The following is a 23,553-nucleotide window of genomic DNA, read 5'->3' as shown; positions in this document are numbered from 1 at the left end:
TTCTGGTTGTTTTAGCTAAAAAGCTTTACAGAACAAAATCCTTCATTATCATAGAGATTAACTTCCTCACAATTTTGCAATTCAAACAGACACAGGAAATAATTTGTGTGTTTGCTTTGTTTTTTGTAAAGGACTTCTAGAAGCTAATCCACATCTCTGCCAAAACACCACATCTGGAACTTCCTAATGAAAAACTATGCTGTCTTCCTATAGGACTGGGTAGAAAATCTGAAATGAAGTTAATTGTAGGTAGGGTCCTTAGTATTGGAGCAGAGAAGTTACCCATGTCACTTTTCAGTATCAGTGACATGACAGCTAAGAAGGAATCCAAATGTAAAGATGAAGGTTTTGTATTTATCATTAATTTGGAGCGGGAAAGAAGAGCAAAAATTGAAAGCGTAAGAAGCTTCAGGGGTCATACTAATGCAAAATGCAAACTGCATTCAAAGTATTTGTACATTTGGAACAATGTAACATTCTTAAACATTAAGAATTTTATTACCTCCACTGCATCTTTTAAGTGTCCTGCCAACATGAAAAATGCTGCAGAATGTTCAAATCGCTGTTTCCCAAGCAAAGAAAAAGCATTCTTTAAGGCTGCTTTACGCCATCTGTCCTCAGTAAAGTTGTTTCCAAAAAACTGTGTCATTTTAGTATCTTTTTGGGACCTGCATATCAAACATAATGGATAAAAACATTTTACCTTCATTAGTTGCACTATGGTTCTGAATTTCCACAGATGTCAGTATAATTTTACACAGATCTTCACATTAGGAAATGCAGAATCTCTCACCACACTGGGAGTTGAAAAGGCTACTTATTTAAAAATAGCAGAAACTTCAATATATGAAAACCTAATAGTATTTTCAATAACCTGATACAGAAAATCTTTTTTCTTAAGTTGAGCTCTTAAGTGACAATGAAAATTAGTTTTCAGAAGGTTTCCAACCCTGAATGCTGTATTACGAAACATCAGTTAGAAAGACCTAAATCAGTCCCCTGATCTGAAGGTAACATTTTTAACAACAAGCACTTATGTAAAAGATAATCATGACATTTCACACGCTACACTGCTAGTCCTCAAAAGTAAGCCACAATTAAGCAGTAACTTAAATTACAGGAGATCTGAGGCTAAAACTTGCAGCAACTGAAACAGCAACTTCAGAAACAGCAACTGAATTCCTTCAGTAAATACAAGAAGTTTAGTTACATTCAATGTAATGACTATTTTAGAAATCAAACCTCAGCTTTCAATGATAATATTTGTGCTTCCTTTGGATTACCATCACATTCAACTTTCCCCCCATAATTATACCAGACAGTGTAAATTCCATATAAGAGCTTGAATACCTGTATAATCCCCAGATAACAGCCTTCTTCTTCATTGCAAGGTAAAAAATGGCAGCATCAAGTGGATCATTGTTTCTCTGGAAAGCTGCTTTAGCAACCTGAGAAGACAATTTGAAAGCAAAAAAACAACCATAATTTAAATTAATCTTAAATGAGATTCTTGGTGATTCTGGCATCTCATACCCCAGAGTGCTCTGAAGTCTCTTTAATACAGGATCCCTCCTGTCATTATGAGTCCAATGTAAGAACATGTGAAGATACAACAACCTATTTGATATCACTTAGCCCATGCTGCTCTTCCAGTTCTAGAAGCTTTTTTTGCCGATCAAATGGGAATCCCTGTATCTGAAATAAGTTTCTAAAATCATAGCAAAATTAATTTACTAGTTGTTCTGTTAATAATAGGACAGATGGAGTCTTGAAAAACAGCCTGGTACCAATGATTGCTTTTGGAAGGTGGAAAGGAAAAACAGTAAGGGACAGCAAGTTCCATGCAAGATAATTTTAAACTCAGGCCCAGAATACCTGGAATTTTTTTAATGCAAGGCAGTTAAGTTCCACAAAGCGAGGATTAATTACTTTAGATTTAAAAGTAAAAGTAGAGACATGCATTTTATCATTTCGTGCTTTGTAGTCTAAGTACCTTGTGCATATAATTTTGTAACTCAACAGTTAGCTTCTCTAAGAGCTTAAAACAAGTGACAACGAGGTTAGGCTAATTGCCACATATGTGATTATTATAATATGTAATATAAAAAACTCAACAAAACCCTCAAACAAAGAACAAAATCACCAAGACGAAACAAAATAATAGGGTTTTTTTATCATGTATATAATCAATTTGCAAGACAGATGTACATATAATATCTAAGTTGTTCCCACATCTGATAGGTTTCTAAAAAGAACCTTTTCGCACAACTTGTTTCTCAATTTTGCTATAAAAAACAACTATACATTCCATCTGTATCTTGAGCATCCACAATAAGCACTGCACAATAGTACCTTTAAGATTAAGTATCTAAGAGCAAAAAATGTACTCCACACTGGAATTTGAAATCTAAAGTACTAAAAAAAATTAGTTAAGTACAGAAGTTCCTATTCATACAGGGAAGTATAGATACAAAAAAACACAGCACGAAATGCTCAGGAAAACTTTATTATCTAAAAACTTAAAACTACATAAATAGAAGGTAAACACTGGAGAAGAGTTGTTTGGAAAGATCCTGTTGGGTTTTTTTAGAATGCTATGTTTACCTTTTCTATGCATTTCCGCAGGCTGTGGATGTTTCGAACCCACCATCCTACACCCATAGCTCTGAGCTCAGACCATGTAGGATCTCCCTTCTGCACTGCAGGGAGCATACTCAGGAGCTCTTCCTCTGCTACGGAATGGAATGCCCAGGCAAAGTGACTAGTAGATAAGCCTGTACAATGAACATTCAAAAAAAAAAGGAAAATTCAGAAGACATTCATTAATAAAATAATCCAGAATCTGAAGATAAAGGGATGGGAAAGGGAGAAGGGAAGAAGGTCAAACTGCTTGTTTTGAATTTTTAAGTGCATTGCTGGTGACACAACAGAAATTTAAAAAAATATTTGTAAGGACTGCATTTCAGAAATATTACAGAAAAAGGATACAACTGGAAGCAATTTTTCATTTGCAAACTCCTTAGGTAAGTTTGCGAAGAACAGTTTCTCTATGAAGCTAAAACACGTGCATAGTAAGTGGCACTAAGATTAGCCATGATACAAAGTGCAGTGTTACTGATTAAATTTTTCAAAATTTTGAAAGATAGGTTCACTATTTTGACTCGGATTACAAAATGCACAAGTTTCACATATTCAGAGCAAAAACACCTTTGGAGACAGAGATACAAAAGAAAACTTTAAATAAAAATATCTCACAAGAAGGAAAGCAATTACTAAACAACAACATAGCTGGCTAGGGATAATTGCAATTCTAGTGAGGGCCAGGCGCTTGTTTGTAGAAAGGCATTTCCACATGTGCTCCGGAGGAACTTCCCACTCTCACCAATTACTGAGCTCACCAGAAGCAGAAGTATCTCAACTAAAATTACTCCATCAGGAACTTAACTCTGCAATACTCTGCTGTAGCAGTCCTGGGAAATTCCAACCTCTGATTCAGCTGAGGGGTGACAATGCTATCACAACTGTCATGATGGCTAAAGGAGTAATCATAGCCAGTCCTTTATGACTAATCAAATCCATCTTATTCTGTCATATGCAATATCAGGATGGAACTAGTTAAATTATACAAAAAAATTCCTATATGATATAGTTGATTGTATAATTACAGTAAGTATATAGAAATATTTAAAGTCTGAGTAGTAATTTTTTTCCAAATATGTACCAAACCCCTACATAAATAGGTACAATTGTCTACTACATTATTCCTGCAGAAGGTTATTGGAACAACATGGTAGTAGAATTTCATTTGGAGTATTTGGGGTGTTTAATGTGGGGAAACAGAAACTCTCCTCCACCAACTAAAAACTTGCTTGAAAAAAATCAGTTCTGAGACCTTTACCACAAGCAAAACAAGACATTTTCTGCTCTAGCATTCATTCATATTGGACAGTATTTTCTTGAAAAATCCCAATGAATTAAATTACTGGTTCTGCAGATGTACACCATTTACAGGTGCAGCTACATCACTAAAACTCAACTCATCTAAGAAAACACATGAGTTACCTTGGTGAAGCAGCTGGGCTCGATGCACAGGAGGAAGCGCAGTTGTCAGAAAGGTGTGACGCCGGACAGCCAATAAAAACTTTAAACCACACTCATCAAGAGTTCCTCCACCTGGAAATAAGTATTTTTACACACATTTTACAGCAATTAATCCAAGTAAGTATTGTGGGTCTTAACAGAAGAAATATAATTTTATGACTGCTAATACTTTGAATTAATAAATGATAGCTTAGTCCATAATTCTTCCCTTCAAGAAAAGAGAAAGAAGAAAATTTCAAATATAAAAACTTCTGAAGTTACTTGCTCTGTTTAATGCAAGAGACAGAAAATGTTATGTTAAAAAAAAACTAACCAAATTCTTTCTCAATTTCTCTACACAGTACAACAAATATTTGGTGTTCCTGTCTCTTCAAAAGTGAATTAAAAATAATCATAGTATGTGGACTGATGGATCCACAGTGGCATTACCAGGTGACAAATAAAATTTTAATTTTATTAAAGCAATCAAAGCATAGGTCTCAAAACCATTATACTATGAAACAAAGGTGCATCATCATCATCTCACAAACCACAGAAATATTCCAAAATAGGAAAAAAATCCCTGGAAAGGCTGTAAAGTTCAGTAGTACATTTAACGTGGAAGACACAGCTTACCCTGACTTCTGTCCCTGCTTTCTCCAATGTCAGTACTGGTAGTAGCAATTGTATCTGCCAAGGCCATCAAAGACATTTGCTCCATCCTAGTCAGACCTGGCAAGCTTGAATGAAGCAAGTGACGAGAAAGAACTTGAGCATGTTCTGGTCCAAAGTAAGTTAGACTGTATTGAGAAAGATCAATGACTTTTGAACTGTCTTCATCTGCCTCAAATGTGACAAGGTCATCTGTACTTATAACAGTATTTTGGAAGAGATTTTCGTAACTGTCACTGGGCATATCCTGTTTATTTTGACTATACTGATTATTGGACTTCTCTAAACAGGAATAAGATGAATCATCATCCGCAGCAAGCAGAGCATACAGAGGCAATGGTGGAACAGAGTCTATTTCTATATAGTCTGTAGTCTCTGTTTTGCTGAACATTTTGGGATCTCTTGCAGTACTTCCACTAGCACTGATTGTCAGAGATCTGAGCCTCCTGTCATGATTAGGCTCAGACTCATTTATAGCAACAACTTCTCCAGCAATGCACTTCACCAAGTGGGACAGAATGGCTTTTGCTCTGCGTACTTTACCAAGATCCATGAGCTCCAACAGTTGATATGGATGGTACTGAGGTAAAGTTGGAGATAATGTATGAGCTGCTTCAAATAGACCAGAATCTTCGATTTCCATGGACAGATCAGAGGCAGACCTTTTCCCACTAAGTTTCTGTGCAAGGCTGGTCAAAGATCTGGTCAAAGTTCTCTTTGGTGGATGCAGACCTGAGGCAGCTGACTGGCTTTGTTTCATTAAGCTAGTTAGGCATGGCATACTTCCACTGTAGGAATCTGTACTAACTAGCTCCTCCTTAGAAGGAGATTGCCACTGGGAATAAACATGCATTTCACAATCCATTCCAACTACTAGAATGCCATCACGCACCCAAGACAAGGATACAGGAAAAGGAGATGACCCCTCCACAGATGAAACCAAGTCAACACAACGCAGCAAAACAAACCCAGAAAGGGCTGCAGCCTTAGGACTGCCACTGTGGGAGATTGTAACAATCTCGTTACCATTTTGTTCTTGCCTCTTCCCAGACATCTGGCCAAACATATAAAGTTTTGATCCAATTCCCACTGTCAGAATATGTGAACCATCTTCCCTAGACATCCAATCCAAGTGTACCAAGTGCTTAGTGCTAGGTGTAGTACTCCCATCATGAGACAGAGAAGTATCTTGTTGGTTATCTGCCACTAAATCGCTATCAACACTAACACCAGAGTCCAACATGGTGCCTAGCTCATCTAAATTAAGTGTCTGTTCTAAAATCCAAGAAGAACCCCCTGTAGATTCACACTCAAAAATACTAACATGCATCACAAAATCTTGAGAAAGATGGCCATTTCTAGATGCTGCCTGCTTGTATGCTACTGCTAATCTGTTTGTGTGTGCACAGCTGACATCAGTTGGCCTCCCTGGAACATTAATAGCACTACTACTAGGAAGTCCATCCTCAATCAGTAATGGCCATTCTTCCCATACATATTTAATATCACTGTCTGTGCTACATTGTGGCATGGAAGAAGCTGATGATTCAGTGATAACCCTGCATCTCCAGAATCGAACTTTTCCATCAGAGCAGGAAGTAGCCAGCAGATAAGGTGCACGACAAACAGGATATATGGAAGAAGAACTGAGATGTCCTAAAATGAAAAAAAAAATACACTCTTACTGGAGGAAACACTAAAAAGCAAAATTAGCAACATTTATATTCAGCCACCATTCTATTACTCTATTACAAGTTAAAAAAAGTATTACTGCTTCCTCACAAAGAGGTCATTTACAGGGCCCCACAAAGACAACATGTCAAAAATACCATGCAACTGTTTTACCCTTTGATTGCACTGCGCCCTAAAGAGGAGTCAAATAATATTATTTAAACATGAATACTAATACATATCCTGTCAAACAAATATTTCTTCACTAAAAAATCTCAAACTGTATTTTAGAAAAACTGCTGATGAAAACCTTAACATTTAAGTACAGATCGTACAAAAAATGTTACGAATGACTGCAAAACAGAATTTGTGTTTCAATTATTCTATTAAGTAAGAGCTTTATTTTAGTGTTAGTTCCAGGACTGAGATATTAAGTGACAGGAAGTACACTTTAGCAAACCTTTTGGATTCACCTACACATACTCAATTCTAACAAATCTAAAACTCACTATTACTTTGTTTATATTTTAAGACCCAAGTCAGAAAGGCAGCGATTCCCTATTTTAGTATTTTAAAAAAAGACAACAAACCTGCTGATGGCTTTACACTTATTATTTCTACTCCTTCTGGCATACTCAATTCTTGGCTGTACACCATTTTGGAAGACAGAGTAAGCCAGCTGGTGCTCTGAAGGTTTGCTCTACAGGCCCGATACTTGTGAGTGAAAGGTGATTGGATCTTCTCTGGATCCGGTGAAGAATACAATTCTTCCACTTGTGTTGTTTCTTCAGATGGATTTGAACCTATCTTTTCATCTAAAAAAAGGTATGCATTGTTAACTTTAAAGATCAATGATTTCTTTTAATGTAAGAAGTTATTTTATTCACTTTAATAGTTCCAGAATAGACAGACAAAACCTGACTTAAAATTTTAGTGAAATGTATTCTCATACTCAGATTTAAAGAGAAACACTAGGACATGTCACATTAAATACTTCGGAGATTCAAGAACTTTTGAGAGATTATTAAACAGTCAAAGCATGACCAAATAGACCAAAAACTGCATCCATATGTGGCTATCCACCGAAAACAAGGTTTCAGTAAGCACAGAATATCTGCAGCTAGGGAAAATTAAGACATTCATGTCTTAGCTTACAAATTGGTGAAAGTTATTTTTCAGAAAAGTTTTAAAAACAGCTTTATTTTATTCCTTAAAACATAGGCTTTCAGAGAATGTGATATGAATGCTTCCCTTTTTTAATAAAACTCAAGACCTGAAGTATAAAATTGCTGGAAATGGAACACAAAAATTTCCAACAGATTTGCTGCAGAGCTTTCTCAGTCATTTCCTCATCACATAAGTACATCAGAAAATTTAGATCTTTATTATTCTCACTAACTTATAAACTAATTGCAATAACACTTTTTCTCTTATTTAAAAGCAACGGTAAGAAATGCTAATTTAGTTTAAATGACAAACATGGATTATAACTGATTCCTCTGGGAAGTAGTATCAGATTTATGTTTCTTAAAATCTTTGAATGTCAACAGAAAACTACCAGAGTGTATCTTTCCTTTCTTTAAAACCTAAGAGTTTTAGAGATAGTTTGGTAGTTTGAAAGAGAACTAGAGCAGATTTCAGAACATCAAAATTATTTAGGATTGTAATTGCATCACTGATGCTTAGGTGCTTCAGACTACGGTCCTATTTAAAATGTATGCATCAACTCCAAAATTGCAAACTAAAACTTACGAAAAGCAAAACATCTGAACTGTCAGACAAAACAAAACATGTTAACTGTATTAAAGCCAGTTAAGCATACCCGGCCTTAGAATGCACAAAAAATACCAAGTTCCAGACTCAGGCTGAAGAGTTTCAGCAATCAGATGAGGCAATCAAGAATGAATGGCTGTGATAAAATCTTGTAATCAAATGCAGAATCTTTTCAAAAAGATGAAACATTTTAGATTACACTGAACAGCAGATACTAGACAGAGGCTTTTTTAAAAAGAAAACTACAAGAAAGAGGGCTTACCTATTGAGACAGGAACTGCCTTCAAATGTAAATGCCACATATGTAGTAATGAATGGTTTTGTGTATATTCTATTGCTATTAAGTAGAATTTTTCAGAGAATCCATTCTGCTGGTTTCCTGGTAAAATTGAGAACAGAAAGATCTTACGGACTATTGACCTGAAATCAGAACTAAATTTTGCTGGCTAGCAAATAATCAGATTAAGACAACATGAACTAATACTGAAATGGAATGGTCTGACTGTATCTAACTCTTACATTAGCCTTCTTATTTTTTTACCACAACCAACAAACATTACAATTACAGGTACACTCATGTAAGAGCTGCCAGTGTTTTCTTTCAGAGATGACAACACATTTGCCTGACTTTGCTATGTTTAAAGTTAAATCCCAAAACGTATTAGCAGTACAGTATAGCCTAGAAGAGAGAAAGAGATACAATGCTTCTTACTAAGAATTCACTTGCCCTAGTTTTACACAAAAAGAAGATATGTTGTACTATCAATAGGCGCCCATTTCTGGAGAGTTCACCCAGATATGTGCTTCCCTTCATTTAAAAGTCAACCCATTAGGACCAAGAAGGAATAGTTAATTTAGGGACTCTCTTCTGTCCATGATTCCTCTGACCCTTTAGTTGTGTGTATACATAAAACATTACCAAGAATAAGCTGTATCTGCCCTGTGCTTTTAACATAGAAAAACATAAGTGAATTTGTTCTTTTTAAAAACAATATGAGGTAACTACCTTCATGCATTATTAAACAGGAAATAAGAAAGAACTAGAAAATAATTTCAAATGAGAATGCATACAGTTCTAATTTAACAGTTTTTCAAAGGGTCCATTTAGCCCAATTCCTTACATCGACGGCATGCAGCAATCTATTGCAGGCTTTCAGAACACATACAGATGTATACAGTTGCCTAAGATCAAATATTTCCCTATTTGTTCTAAAATTATTTCTGTGTATCATACTCAAGATGGAAACATACACTTATGCTGTAGAGTACCACTTTTTATGTTCTCTATTTTATTTCTTATTTTCAACATCTCAATTCAATTTTTTTAACTCCACTGAGGTCTGGGATTATCTCCACTGCTCCAAATCTCTTCCTCAGGTAAAAACAGCCAGTTCCAGGCCCATATAATCACTATGTATATCCAGTTCATTTAATATTTCCGTAGGTTCCTTTGACACTTTTCTACAACTCTGCTTCCTTTCATTCAGGACTCCCATCTAGTACTGCAGATGACCTGGTATTACAATCTTTATTCAGACCCCTTTTTCCCTGCACATTATTTCAGTGGAACAGAACAATGTGATGCCTATATATACAAATAACCAAGGCACTCCACCAAGGAAAACAAATAATTTTTTCCAGAGCAGCTCAGATCTGTCCAAGGATCTAGAAATCCACACACTACTCACAATATTTGAGTGAGGAGGAATTGTTTGGCTTGCCAATTGTTGTACCATGCAAGGCCTGAGGAGCAATATTTAGCTGATGTAAAAGAACAGCATGCCAGGATACACCATGTATCCACCATGACAGGATACAGTAAGTTTTGTTTATGTCATACCCTATAAGTACAGGCATATTTAATACCCTTTCCCCCTTCATGTTAAGGGACTGCTTAACACAGAACACAATGGGTATCTTGTGATTTAAACTTGATCTAAAATTGTGATTTACTTGATCTAAAATTTGGTTGCTCACAACTCAAAGGAAGTGAAACATCCAGGAGTTTCATTAGTTTCATTCTTCTGAAGATCTCAAATTAAGGTATTTGACATTAAAATGATACATGCCATTAAACAAGTTGTTTGTTTGTTTGTTTGTTTTCCCATGGAATGAAAAATAAAACACTGTCTTCAATGTGCTATGAAAAAAAAATTATTTACCAGAGTCTGATAAACTGTTCTTCTTTAAAGGCGTTTCCTTCTCCTGGTTATTTAAAATAAATTCTTCTTGAAAAACATGGAGTAACTGTGTTTTTCGGCCATGCTAAGGAAGTAAAAATACGCAAGAAGTGAACATCCTGGTGAATACTTTTCAAGATTTCTCTCTAACACAGGAGCTTTTAACTTGGTAAGTTAAACACATCAACAGAAGACTCCTCATGAAAATGCACTTTCATTACTCACATTCTTTCCATTTACAGGTACTGTAAAAAAAGTACAAGAGTATGTCAAAAACAGCCTAAGTACCCCAAATTTACCTAATGGAGAGCTACAGGTATTGCCTTTATTATTAAGGCTTTTTAAAAAGCTAATTATGACACAAAATGAGTATAGCAGAAGATCTTACAAGCTCTGTGATGGCATCCAGTTCAATGATACATCCCGGGCGAGCCGTAGATTGCTGACTTATGATGTTAAAAACTTCACCAACATATTTCTGTTTGAAAAGAATCAGGAGGGTGGTCTTGTTAACTCCTATGCATTTCTGTGGCACAACCTGCTAGATAGGTGCAACATCACTATGCAAATGTTAATTAAATCATAAAATATATACTAGTTGTGATTCAGTAAAGAAAACAGGCAACATCTCTGTTTTATTTAGTTTTGATGGCTGAAAGGTGACAAGAATATCTGGAAAGCCCCACATCTAGCAATTGTTCTTTCCCCAAAAGCTGTATTGTTGTCTTAGCTTTTTCTCAGGATGGCAATGCACCCCCACAGTTACTATTCCCTGTGGTGTAAGCACTTCACAGATATTTCCTAATCAAACCTTGGCCTGCCTCAATATGCAGAGTTTGAGATTAAATGAAATACAGCGTAGCTAAAAAGCCTTACCTAATCTGTTTTTACAAACAGAATAATCTGTGAAATCTTCAACAACCAGCTTAGTCAGTCACGAGATCTGAGCCTAGTGCAATGAATGAAGTTGTACCATGCAAAAACTTGAGAAGGCTTTTCACTTACGGAAATTTCTGGGTTGGAGAGCTCACTGAGAAGTTTCTTAGCATCTATTACAGCTTGATATAATCTTAAATGCTGTCCGTCACTGGCCACAAAGCAGGCACTTGGAGAATTACAGTATGCACCTGAAAAGCAGGAAGAAAGTGTTCAAATATTCAAACATCATATGGCTTCATTATTAGTTTTTTGACAACAGGCATTTTCAAAGTTATGACAAAAAACTATACAGCATAAAAAAAAGTCCTCTTAACTTGTATTCACAAGAAACAATTACAAAGTTTAAAGCTGTGCTTAGCAGCCAAATCAAGGTACATGAAAGAAAATAAGAATTTCATTTGCAAACCAGAGCTAAATCTCCCTCAGCTTTTAAATCTTCACCATGCTGTTCACTACTATCGAAGAACTTTACTGCATAAGCTCCTAAAATAACAAATACATAAAATAAAGCAGTAGAACATAGAAACTTTTTACACAGGAATAAAGAATTCCCAAGCACCAGCAGCTTGAAAATTTGAGAAATAAAGGACCCATGCTTAAAATTTTTTCCAGTTAATTCAAGTATACCTGTATTATCTATTAAAGTGCATTATTAGGTTATATTAATTTTATTCTAGAATACTTCACAAATCAGAAAATGAAACTCACCAAGGCAATAGCTGGGTATAAGTGTGGGCAGCCATGCAACATTAGAAAAAGCTGAAACATGAAGAGAATTGATCCGAGCAAGTTCAGAAACTCCACCAGAAAAGGACAAAGGCCCAACAGGATCTACTCTCCATAGAATAAGTTCACTGTAAACAGCGTTGGGATCCTGGGATGTCACATTTGCATTGCCCCTACTCTGAGGCCTTACTGGTGACTCCTGAGACTTAAAAGACTCATTTGCCTGTATTGCTTTCTCAACATCTGCTGAAATTGGAGCATTGTGATGTGAGGTTGTGAGCAGCAGTGGTAACACTGAGTGGCAAGCCAAGTCGTTAAGATGAAAACGGTGACCACAGTATCGGGATTTGTGTGAAATACTGACTACAGTTGAAAAAGCAGATTCTTCAGCAAAACTCACTAGCCACTGGTTCAGTGACCCATCTGCATGTTTGGAAATCATCATAACATTAGGTGTGAAGATACTTAGTTTTAAGCTGTTGGTTGATTTAGTGTGTCCAGAAGAGATAAGCATAGATGAAGATCGTGTAAGGCCAGGAGGCTTTTGTTTGCCTTGTTGAATAGCTAAGTCAACATTTTTGGTACAAGCATACATCACTATACTTCTGCAAAGAGAGTTTGCATCGCCTGTTGGAAATGCAACAGGAATTCTTGACACAAATGACACCTGCAATTTTAAGAAAGAAAGACTAAATATTAGAGTTCCCATCATACTTCTCACTGAACACCAAAGCAAAATGCAGGAGGAATCCAAGTACCTGCACCTGGCGAAACATGCCAGGCTGGTATTCATCCAGCCAGTCCACATGCCACACCAGCAGGGAGCCATCCATAGGATGTATACTGAAGAGCATGTCAGCATTTTTACTCCATTCAGAAAGCAGAACTTCAATTTCATGATCAAAAATAGCAGAGGATAAAGGAACAAGGCTTGAATATGGAGCAGCTTTCTCATCACCCAGTTCCTTCTTCTCTTGGTTTCCTTTTTGTTCATCTCCATTTTCATCAGCTTCTAGAATACACACACACACATATGCATATGGAGCTAATTTCAGGCCTTTTACAAGCTACTCATATGAGAACTAATTTAAAAGGATGAATATTACAACCATAAATCCTCTAACAGAGCTCAGTGTCTAACAAACCAAAATAGGTTATGCTGCATCCTAATTTGAAGCATTCTTCTTTCCCCCTATTTTATACAAATTTTTGCATGCATAGACAGAACAAAGGATAATAATCTCAAGGATGTATCTATTCAAATTAATTGATTGTACTATGTTATAAAATGAAGCTATGTAAATAAGCTGTACATTAATATCTAAATTTAAAAAGTTAATTCTAAAGTTGCTCCTGCTTCCTTAATATTGAAGTAACATTTTCTTGCAAAGGCCTCCAGTCAAGCCCAATTGAATAATACAGTTTTCAGCATATATAACTCAAAATTTCTAGAACAACTATGAAAAGAGAAATCAGAATACAAATACATTTTTTTAAAGTCACTTAGATACTTTCACTGTAAGGAAAGAAAATGCATCTGAAATGCCACATGCATCTGACTTGCATGTCAAGTTGCCAATCTCTCACTTCGTCCCGGGGAACATTACAAACTACTTTATAAACTGAAAGCCATTTCTCTGTATGACATATGTCTGTATGACTTTTACCTTCTTCTGATCTGCCATCCATTTGGTTAGAATCCTCAGTATTAGTGTCAGGAGAATGATGTTCAAAACTCCTTTTAAGTTGTTGCAAAAACACTTCCATAGATAAGGTAAAATGAAGTTCTTTGTTGTTTAGCCAGTGTACAATAAAAGGTCCACTTTTTTCTTCATTTTCACCAAGACTCAGAGATGTGATAGAAGGCAGTAGAGGAATATCTACCAGAAAAAGATACTGATTGGCGTTTTTGAGAAGTAAGTTAGGTCAAAAAATAATTTTAGAGAAATGGTTTTTAAGCAGAAATCCCACAATGGAAAAAAAAAATCCAAGTATATTGCCACTTGTCATTCCCTGCAACACCGTCTGCTTCGAGACTTCTTCTACACAGAGGCTCTTTGGTATGGTTACATTAGGATAACAGTAGGGTCCTGCAATGTTGATGTAATACTGTGCATGTAAGTTAATTTACATTTTTTTTTGCAACTATGGCTCAGTATGAACCAAATAATTTAAGCACAATTTTCCAACATTTAGTCCACAATGGATGCAGCAGTAGATATACACTGTAACCAAAGATGACGGGCTTACACCAGCAAAAATTAGTACAGAGATCAGACAATGGCCTCTGTAACATCATCACAAAACTCCAGGAGTTCTGGTTCTGATACATTCTGTTAATTAATATGGCTGTTTGATGGCATTTGGTGTCCCATGTAGCTGTGAAAAATAAAGTAGTAATCATGAAGTGTGTGACAGAAGCAAGGATCAAACTGCTGCAGAGTAACATAATCTAAATTAATCAAGGCTAAAAAGCAAATAGGTGATTTACTGCAATGTCCTCAAATGCATGATACAGCAAGATGTTAAAATCTCAAACTGCATGTAATTCCCACCTGGACGTCTCCATGTATAGTCTCATCTCCTTCTGCTCCCTATTTATGCAGAATTGCTTAAATTCCACATCCTGGGAGAAAAAATACTTTTCACCCAAAATCTGTTGTTTTTATCAAAATCAGCAATAGGTTTGAATAACTAATCGTCCAATCTAGCCAAAGAAAATTGTAATGGACAGCCCACAGGTAAAAGAAAGCAGCACCACGACAATTTGCAGTTTTGTTTGTGGGTAGGGGACGCAGCAGGGGAAGGGGGCAGAAGTAGCACAGTTCATTTAAGAAATACAGTCTACCTTCCTACACAGGTCAATGCCAGCCTCAAAAGTATCACTATACATCTGGAAAGTAACAGAATCTGAAGGAAAAAATTCTATTGACGCCCTTTGAAAGACGAAGCTACAGTAAACATGACTAAGGTGAACTAGAAAGATTACTTTTCAGATTAGACTATAAATCTACATGTTTTTTGAGTATTTAACAAAGTCACTAAAGAAATCACTTTTTTCAAATATCCATCTAAAACTACCAGCTTCTAAATGATGTTCAGCTCTGAACATTATTCTTAGTGAATTTCTATCTGCTTCATAAATCACAATCTCTCTTTCCAGAAAACTTCTAATTCAGTAACTTTTTCTGTAATTGCCTAGAGACAATTTTGTCCTAGCAACCACTGCTTATTCCTTTCACAGAATTCCACCCAGGCCGGACTCTAGAAAAATTATAGTATAAAAGTAGGTTGCAAGGATTTTGGTTGTACACATGTTGTATTTATTATTATATATATTCTTATATATAAGTATATATGAAAGCATTATTCTTCAAAATGTGAAGTGAATGAAAGATAAAGCTGTTTTGACTTTAGTTTTTATCAGATATTTTAAAATGCTGTAGTAATGACAAATTTTAAAACAAGACATCACAAACCAATTTGCTTTTAATCAAATGAAAGGAAATACAATTAGGTTTTTGGATTAAATTTCATTGCAAAACGGCAAACGAAAAGGCCTACTTAAAGAATGTGCTTAGACTGGGGTACTTAACGACTTGACTGTGAGGGAGAACACGTATTTCTTCAAATATTTCAAAATATTTGAAATGTGAAAGTTACTTCAGAGGTTCTACAATAAAGAACAACCTGTTAACCTCCAATCTACTGAGTTACAAGACCAAGAGATCTAAATTATATTAAAACAGATACTGATTGATATAGATAATATAAAAAGAATATAAGATTAGAAAAGCCAAAGGCAAGTTTTAAGTACCTAATTTTTCTCATCTTTTTCAAAATTGTTTTTATGCTCATTCTGTAAGTTTGCTGTTTGGCATATTTATACTGCAAAGTCTACCAAAAGCAAAGTTAAAGTGTGCATAGTTGTGCTGGTTTTTGCTGGGGTAGAGTTAACTTTCTTCACAGTGTCTGGTACTGGGCTGTGTTTTGGATTTGTGCTGAACACAGGGTTGATAATATAGATATGTTTTTGTTGTTGCTGGGCAGGGCTTACACAGAACCAAGGCCTTTTCTGGTTTTTGTACTGCTGCACTGGACTTTGGGAGAACACACAGCCAGGACTGAAATGGACCAAAGGGATACTCCAGACCACATGACATCATGGTCAGCGCTTAAAGTGGCAGGAGGAAGGAAGAAGGGGGAAAGTTTGAAGGGATGGTGTTTGTTATCCCAAGAGACCATTAGGTGTGATAGGGCTCTGCTCTCCTAGAGACGGCTGAAGATCCCCCGGGCCCACAGGAAGCACTCAAGTTATTGCTTGTAACTCTTTGGTAACGTGTGCAGCTTTTATTTTCCCCAGGAGGTTTCTACCCTTCTGATTCTCTCCCCAGACCTGCAGGGAGTGAGCAAGTGACTGCCTGGGGCTTGGATGATGGCTAACCGTGGTGAACAATAACATTAGCTATTCTATATAAACATAAGAAATGCTTTAAAAGTAAGTAAAAAAAAAAAAAGTCAAAGATTATGTGCTTCCTGCATGAAAAGATTAGGTAGCTCACTGTGCAATCTGAAGATAAGAGGAGATAAACAAATCTCCAAGAAGCTTTCAAGAAACTTTCCTGTGTGACACTGGATAATAACAAGCAATGACTGGGGACTTTTCCTGTGGAAATATGATAGCACTGATGGTACAGCACAAAACTGTAAGAAGTTTCCTGCTGATAGGCTGGATGTGATTCTAGTCCTGTCTGTTAAAATATGAACAAATGAACTACCACTCAAAATGCTGAAGAACAATCAAGGAAAAAGTGTTTAGAGCTTTGCTTAGCACAGGCTTGTTAATGGAAATCACCTGTTCTTTCCAATCACACCAGACTGTATAGCTAGAAACATGAACTAATCATAAATGCCCTTAGATGAAAATTGGCCTTTCAAACAAGGTTAAGTAGGAACAGAAAAACAATACTATAAAACAGAGCTTAACTAGTTTAAGACAAGAATTACATATTATGTTTGTTCATTAAGTCTAGACACAGAAAACCACATCAGAACCTTCATGAAAGGCCATTCCATATTGCATTTCTAGTCAGTTTTTCAATGAGCAGACACACTTCACTTTCAGCATACACAAAGATAATAAAGCCAGAAGTACCAATAGCTACAGGGGAGTTTCCTCAACCCCTATCAACATGTTCCAGTGCAAGGCAATGTCAAAGTTTATGGAATACAGGATGAAGGCGTGTTTTGTTTGGTTCAGAGACAGAAGTACATGAATGTGTGGTTACTTCAACACTTAAGTGTCAGGTGGTCACTTTAAGAAGCTTAGACATTTTTTATCACTGTGTTCCCAGTACCATACACAATTCACAGTAAATTTTAACTCCAGTTACAAATACTTAGCTTTCTCCATTTTAGACACTCTCAATCTCACTTAAAAGATGAACAACATAAGACAGGATTACTGTAGTGGAAATTTAATCAAATAATTTCATTATTGTATAAAGTTCTTTCATGCAAAAATGAAACCAACATACCAGAAATTGTATGATCATACAAATACTTAACAAATACATTTGCTAAGTTTCCAGAGAGAACACAAACCTAACAGCAACTGCAGTTCACTTCACAGCAAGGATTACATTTCTTACCTGTGGCTGGATTGATACTGGCAGCAATATGGTAGTGGCAAAGGGCATTTGCATGAGGAGGAATGTTCCTGTGAGCTTCATGAGGATCTTGTTGATGCAGAGCATATCCAGTATGTGCTACAACAGCACCTGACCTCCTCCTTCCTCGTCGGAAGTGCTTCAGGTTTAACTGCACGAAGAATAAGGCATCATTTAAAATCCTTTCAAAAAGAAAAAGCAGATTTAATCTGTAAGAGGTTTTCTAGGCACTAATGAATGATATTTTTCAGTTTAAAAGCGAATTTAAAGAATCAGTGGAGTTTCTTGCAAACTTGTGTTGAGTCTGCAGTAGAGAGAAAGCAGTGCCTTTGGATTTATTTATGAAGGCCCAAAAAATACCTTCATGTAGTAACTACTTCATACTTCAGTGCGCAGATGATCTTCACACACTTTTTATACTTACACAGAAAATACTCTTGTGTTTCATAAACACACATCATGCTTATTCACAATTCTGAACAAAGCAGCAATACTGAGTAGTCTCATTTCATGAAAAACTGGATCCACACTTTGGATCTAATTAGATCAGCACTTCAACACCCCACAAAAGACTCCAATGAGTTTTAAGGTCTTCCTCTTTTATACAAATTCTTGTTTCCAAGGGAAAGAAAAATATTAAGTTTCTAAGACTGACTTACACAGTTCAATCCTTTTGTGCTGTAAGCACCCAAAGGTACACAGAGTTTCATAATTTGCATTAAAGATGGTGTTACACTCTTGGCATCCCTTTCACCTGCTGTGCTTTCCATCTTTACACAGCATGCTCATGTCCAACAGTGTTCTCTCAATTATCACATAATTGCTGTTCCTGATTTTTAATGTTGCCTCTTATTTTCCACAGGAACATGGAAATTTCTCCAGCTTCCTTTCTCCTCCTCTCTTTGACTATTTCATTTTTTCAGGTGTGCGTTTCAGCCTGCCATATTTTTCAGGTATGCTGCACTATTTCTCAGGTACAGAATGCACTATGAGAATGCTAAGTACATCACTCCAGTAAGTTAAAAGCACAATGCCCACATATGCTCTACATACCTTTGAAGCAGTCCATTAATGCTACTTTCTTTCTGATTCACACTGGTTAGAAAACACTATCTGGTAAGAATCACTTTGCATTAATGCTTATGAGCAGTCTGCTCTGAGGACTACAGCAGAAAGACTATTCTTCTTCCCTCCATATTACTGTTTTTCCAGTTGCAGAAGTCAGAGAGAACATCCCACAACTTCAGAGGTAACAAGTGAGCCCCTACCATACGTCTTAAGGCAGCATCACCCCTGGGTTTCACATAACCTATATATAATGTGTGCTCCATACTGCTCCTAGCCCTTTGAACTAAATACTGCAAAGCACTCTTCTTCAGTCACAGACAAAAATAGGCAGTTGTGACTTTGGAACAGTGTGTCTTCAATGTGAGAAGCTCATAGCAAAAGAGCTGTCAGCTTAGCCTGCCTAAGGAAGATTTCAAGGAAATTCACCCTTTCATAACATTTTATGCACATCTCTGGTATAAAGGATTTCAGCTTGTGATACATGTCTGAGTTACAAATTACAAATTTGTACAAAATCACAAGTTTTTATGTGTGTTTATTCTCACTGTTTAATTTAAATTCTTACCTCCAATGCACTCTGCACTTTTTCTTTACTTGAAGTATTTCTCTTGAAGTTATTTGTGAAGTTTGCTGTTTCACTCCAATTGCTGTATCCTCCACCATACAACAGACTGTCATTGGGTAACAAAGTCTCTGCCCAGAGACGACAAACATTATCCTTACAGCAAGTCAGGAGTACATTGCAGACAGCACCACTAATGAAAGAAAATTTAAGGAGTGAAGAAGCTGCTATTACACAGCATCAAAATAAACTGACATTTCCAAACAGTTTTCCACTACCAGTCTTTGGAATTGCACTAACTCACAGATACCAGCACAAGAAAAACTCATCAATACATTGTTAGGAAAATAAATTATATAAGAAAGGCCTTCCCCTCTGAGGTGATTTAAGTATCTGACTATAAATCACCTCAAACGTCATCACAAAATAGAAGACCAGCAAATTGTGGATTTTAATTTAAAGAAAAATTCATACAAAGATTAACAAAAGGCAAATTTTTATCTTTTAGAGTCATTCACATAAAACGCGAATAATATTCTGGATACCTGATTGTAATTCCAAATCTTACTGGTACTTCAGATAATACCAGTATACTCAGATAAACTCAGATAATACCAGGGAAACAACAGACAATTTAAATGCATGAGTTTTCCTTAGTTATTATTTTTCCACGTGTAACTTGTGTTAGATATGTAGCCAAAAAATCCCACTACCCTAAACCAGATACCAGAAAAAACTACACAAATCATCAGGTTTCCAGGTCATATAAGTTCACTATTTAGCTCTACATAAGGCTCGAAAGCTATGACCAAACTGTCCAGCAGCAAACTCCCTTGGGAATCATGGAGCAGGTGGATTTTCAAAAGTTACACACAGAATAAGAACTATAGATTTATGCAGTGTCTTAAAGGCTGGTATAACAAACAACATAAATTTGCTCAACACAAAGGAATGCAAATTTGTTTACTATTTGGAATAAAACGGCAAAGAGATGGTGGCAGGCCACAAAACTGCTAACACTACTTCAGGTTAAGATTGAAAGTACTGGTGACAAATAAGTACAGGTCATTTTGGAATCAGCTGAACACAACCCTAACACCAAATGATTACTTGAATTCAGTTTCCAGATACTATTTCTGACAGAGATCTAGCTTTGTAGTAGGCAGAGAAAGAAATAAAAAGAAAATATTTTTGAAAGAGGACTTCAAATCACAGAACTTTTGCTCTGATTCCATCAGGATAGAGCAAGCCGGCATTAAATGCATGAACGGTCACTTAGTGCAATCAAAAAAAATGCAAAGAGACATGACTTTTCAAGAGCTGATTCTGTATTTAGTTCAATGTCTAAGTCAGTCTCTGAGACTTCTATCTTTTCAATTCTTTCTCAGGTAAGAGGATACTTGTCATCCTCTTAAGAGCAGAGACAGTATAAAGGTCTTACACACATACAATTGAAATAAACGCACACATATAATTGTGTGACTGTTGACTGTAGAGAGAGAAGGTAAGAGGATACTTGTCATCCTCTTAAGAGCAGAGACAGTATAAAAGGTCTTACACACATACAACTGAAGTAAACGCATAAACATATAAACATATGTTTGTGTGACTGTTGACTGTAGAGAGAGGCAGACTGTACAGTTTAGGGTTTGTTTGGTCAATTTATGAGCTAGTTATTAGAACTACTGACCGTGGCATGAATTTACTGGTCTTTCTCCATGAAAATGCATTTACTGATCGAGGATGAGCCAAATAAACAAATGAAAAATCAAGCTCTTTTGCTTGGTTTTCTGGACCAGCACCAGGTGGTGATACGGCTGACCGCCAGCTCTCTGCGTTGTACCATACTTTCACAAGACAGTCATCCTGTGGGAAGACAAAAAAGGACAGTAAATAAGATTACCTTGTGTAAGAATATGATGCACTTCAAGTACTTTTGCGTACATCTCTTGAGGTTTCATTTTTCTTTAAATTAAAATGCTTTTCTTATTAGAGAGGAACACAGAAGCAGAGCTTCCACCTAACTCCTACCATTACTAACTTGGATTTCATATAGGTCCTTCTGATTAGCTTCCAATTTTTAATCATAAAACTACAACTTGCTCTAGCCTGAGATGGTATTCAAACATTAATACAACTAATTCTACCTTGTCAGAAAACCACCCAAACCCCCTGTGTAAATTTAACTGCTAGGAAAACAAACAAAGGTCATAGATGATATCTCAAAAACCTAACTCAATACTGATCAGCCTGCTTTTTTTCAAATACACACATGAATTGATGTCTTCAAGGACTAGATAAATTAATCTGATAATAGATTCACAAGCTGTTGATCAACTATTAAATGTGAATGGCACTAAAATATTGAAATAACCTGGGTATGCATAACATGACCCTACTTGGGGGGAGGATAGGTCGGTGCAGCTGACCAGCACTGTCCCTCACGAAAAGTTAAGTAAAGGAGTAAGACATAGAAACAAAGATGTGCTTTAAAAGTTCTCCAGGCAGGTAACTAACTTAAGCATTTATGGTAAAAAATATGTTATTAATTTTCCTACTTACTAATTTTCTTACTTATTCAGTAATTCGCTTAGAAGGAATTTATAATCTAAAATAACAGGACATAAGATATTGGAGTCAAAAAGTCTGCAATAATATTAACCTTACATAAGGTATTTGCAGATGAATTAATTTTTCCACCACTCCATCAAATTGTAACATTGGAAACCATTAAACCATTTACATTTGACTTGTAAAATAAACATTAACTCCTACCCATCAAAAGAAGGTGGAATACATATATTTATTGTTGACAATAACAAAACACTACCTTTTTACATAAAACATATACCCAAAGAATTTTATTTTTCTGAAAAATGGCTGGAATGGCCCTTCTTTCTATGGCAGTTTAAGGCATCACAGAACATATAGCAAGAAATAAACATTCAAATAAGCACAAAAAGAATGCAGCATGAGAATTCATTGGTTTGTTTCTATACAGATAATCACTTAGCATGAAGAAAGCCAGTATTTCACTTTGTATACTGGAAGCTTGTTAATTGGAGTATAGTTTCACTAGAAAAGGAAAGTTAGGCAATTTTACAGATTTGTTACATCTCTATCTTCCTTTAAAGATAGCAAATGTCTTAAAAGTTAGTCTTTAAAGCATGATCAAGCATGCTGACCTGAAATGGCAAGCTTTAAAGGAAAAAAGCCACATACAACTAATAAAGATGTGCATTACTCATCTGCTCCCAATGCACATAACTGAATCACAAAAATATGCATGACAACTGCCTTTCAAAAGCAATATTTATTTGCAGGCTGAATCACCACCAATTCTTTATTTTTTAAGCATCTACTAAGGGACACTTTGACCCAAACAGCCAAGTTCCACATTACTACTAAATCAAACACTGTTCTAACCAGTTATTATGTGAATACACTAATTTTTCACTCATGCATCCAAGACAGACTATTGTGAACTGCAAAACTGTCTTTTATTCTTCAGTCTGAAACATGTTCTCTCAGGTTACTACTGCTCAGGATTCTGAGACACTTAAACCAGGTTTTCACTAATATCAGCAAGTGATATTAACCTTACGTACTAGCATGCTGTTTTGTATCTAGTAACTCGGCAGCCTTTAGGTTCTTTAGTTAGTACCAGAAACTTCAGGCAGGAAAGAACTACTTCTCCCACTCATATTCCTTAGCAAGTAATATAAATTCTCATATGGGTTTGTCATATTTGTTCACTGCATCCTCTACATGATCTTGATTTTTTTTTTCTGTTTTGACTTGTAAGGACATTATTCTCCTACAAAACCTGAACAACAAGTTTTGTAGTATAAATAAAAAATTAGTTTGTTTCAGGAAAACAGAAGACTGATATTTTGCTTTAATTTTTTTGCTTATTTTGCCAAGGGGTTCTGCTTTTGCTGAAAAACTGCTCAATGTTGAGCACATGGAACTAGTGAAATTGGCCACAAACACTGTCACGAACCTTGTGCACACGCCTATGGAGGGGAATGTGAACCTCTTCTATGGACACAAAAAGGCATACAGATATGTTTACACAAAAACATATGAAAGAGCTATTTTTGATTTTTTAGATTTTTTTTTTGGTATTTTGATTATACTGCCTCACTACTAGGATAGCTAGCAGTGATCTCATCCACAGATCTCCACCATTCCTCAAAACTATTCTTTTCTT

The 23,553-nt window shown here is 36.0% G+C and overlaps 1 protein-coding gene across 5 annotated transcripts in view; it reads right to left on the bottom strand.

Annotated features, from left to right (window-relative positions):
• The window catches only part of DMXL1 (Dmx like 1), a 76,829-nt gene that overhangs the window by 34,931 nt on the left and 18,345 nt on the right, over positions 1-23,553 (bottom strand). For all 5 annotated transcript variants that reach the window (XM_039731031.1, XM_039730988.1, XM_039730999.1 and 2 more), the window contains exons 7-22: positions 21,031-21,206; positions 19,344-19,533; positions 17,693-17,861; positions 13,709-13,921; positions 12,800-13,053; positions 12,024-12,708; positions 11,382-11,503; positions 10,765-10,854; positions 10,359-10,461; positions 8,459-8,575; positions 7,014-7,238; positions 4,717-6,408; positions 4,063-4,173; positions 2,605-2,774; positions 1,351-1,448; positions 503-668 (exon numbers count right to left, since the gene is read on the bottom strand). In XM_039731031.1, the coding sequence (XP_039586965.1) occupies positions 503-668; positions 1,351-1,448; positions 2,605-2,774; positions 4,063-4,173; positions 4,717-6,408; positions 7,014-7,238; positions 8,459-8,575; positions 10,359-10,461; positions 10,765-10,854; positions 11,382-11,503; positions 12,024-12,708; positions 12,800-13,053; positions 13,709-13,921; positions 17,693-17,861; positions 19,344-19,533; positions 21,031-21,206 (4,581 nt within the window). The remainder of the gene's footprint in view (positions 1-502; positions 669-1,350; positions 1,449-2,604; positions 2,775-4,062; positions 4,174-4,716; positions 6,409-7,013; positions 7,239-8,458; positions 8,576-10,358; positions 10,462-10,764; positions 10,855-11,381; positions 11,504-12,023; positions 12,709-12,799; positions 13,054-13,708; positions 13,922-17,692; positions 17,862-19,343; positions 19,534-21,030; positions 21,207-23,553) is intronic.

The sequence above is a fragment of the Passer montanus genome, unplaced genomic scaffold (assembly GCF_014805655.1).
Source record: "Passer montanus isolate IOZ18808 unplaced genomic scaffold, ASM1480565v1 scaffold110, whole genome shotgun sequence".
Taxonomy (NCBI): Eukaryota; Metazoa; Chordata; class Aves; order Passeriformes; family Passeridae; genus Passer; species Passer montanus.
Note: the sequence above shows the minus strand (reverse complement) of the source record. Positions and strands in the feature narration are given on the sequence as shown.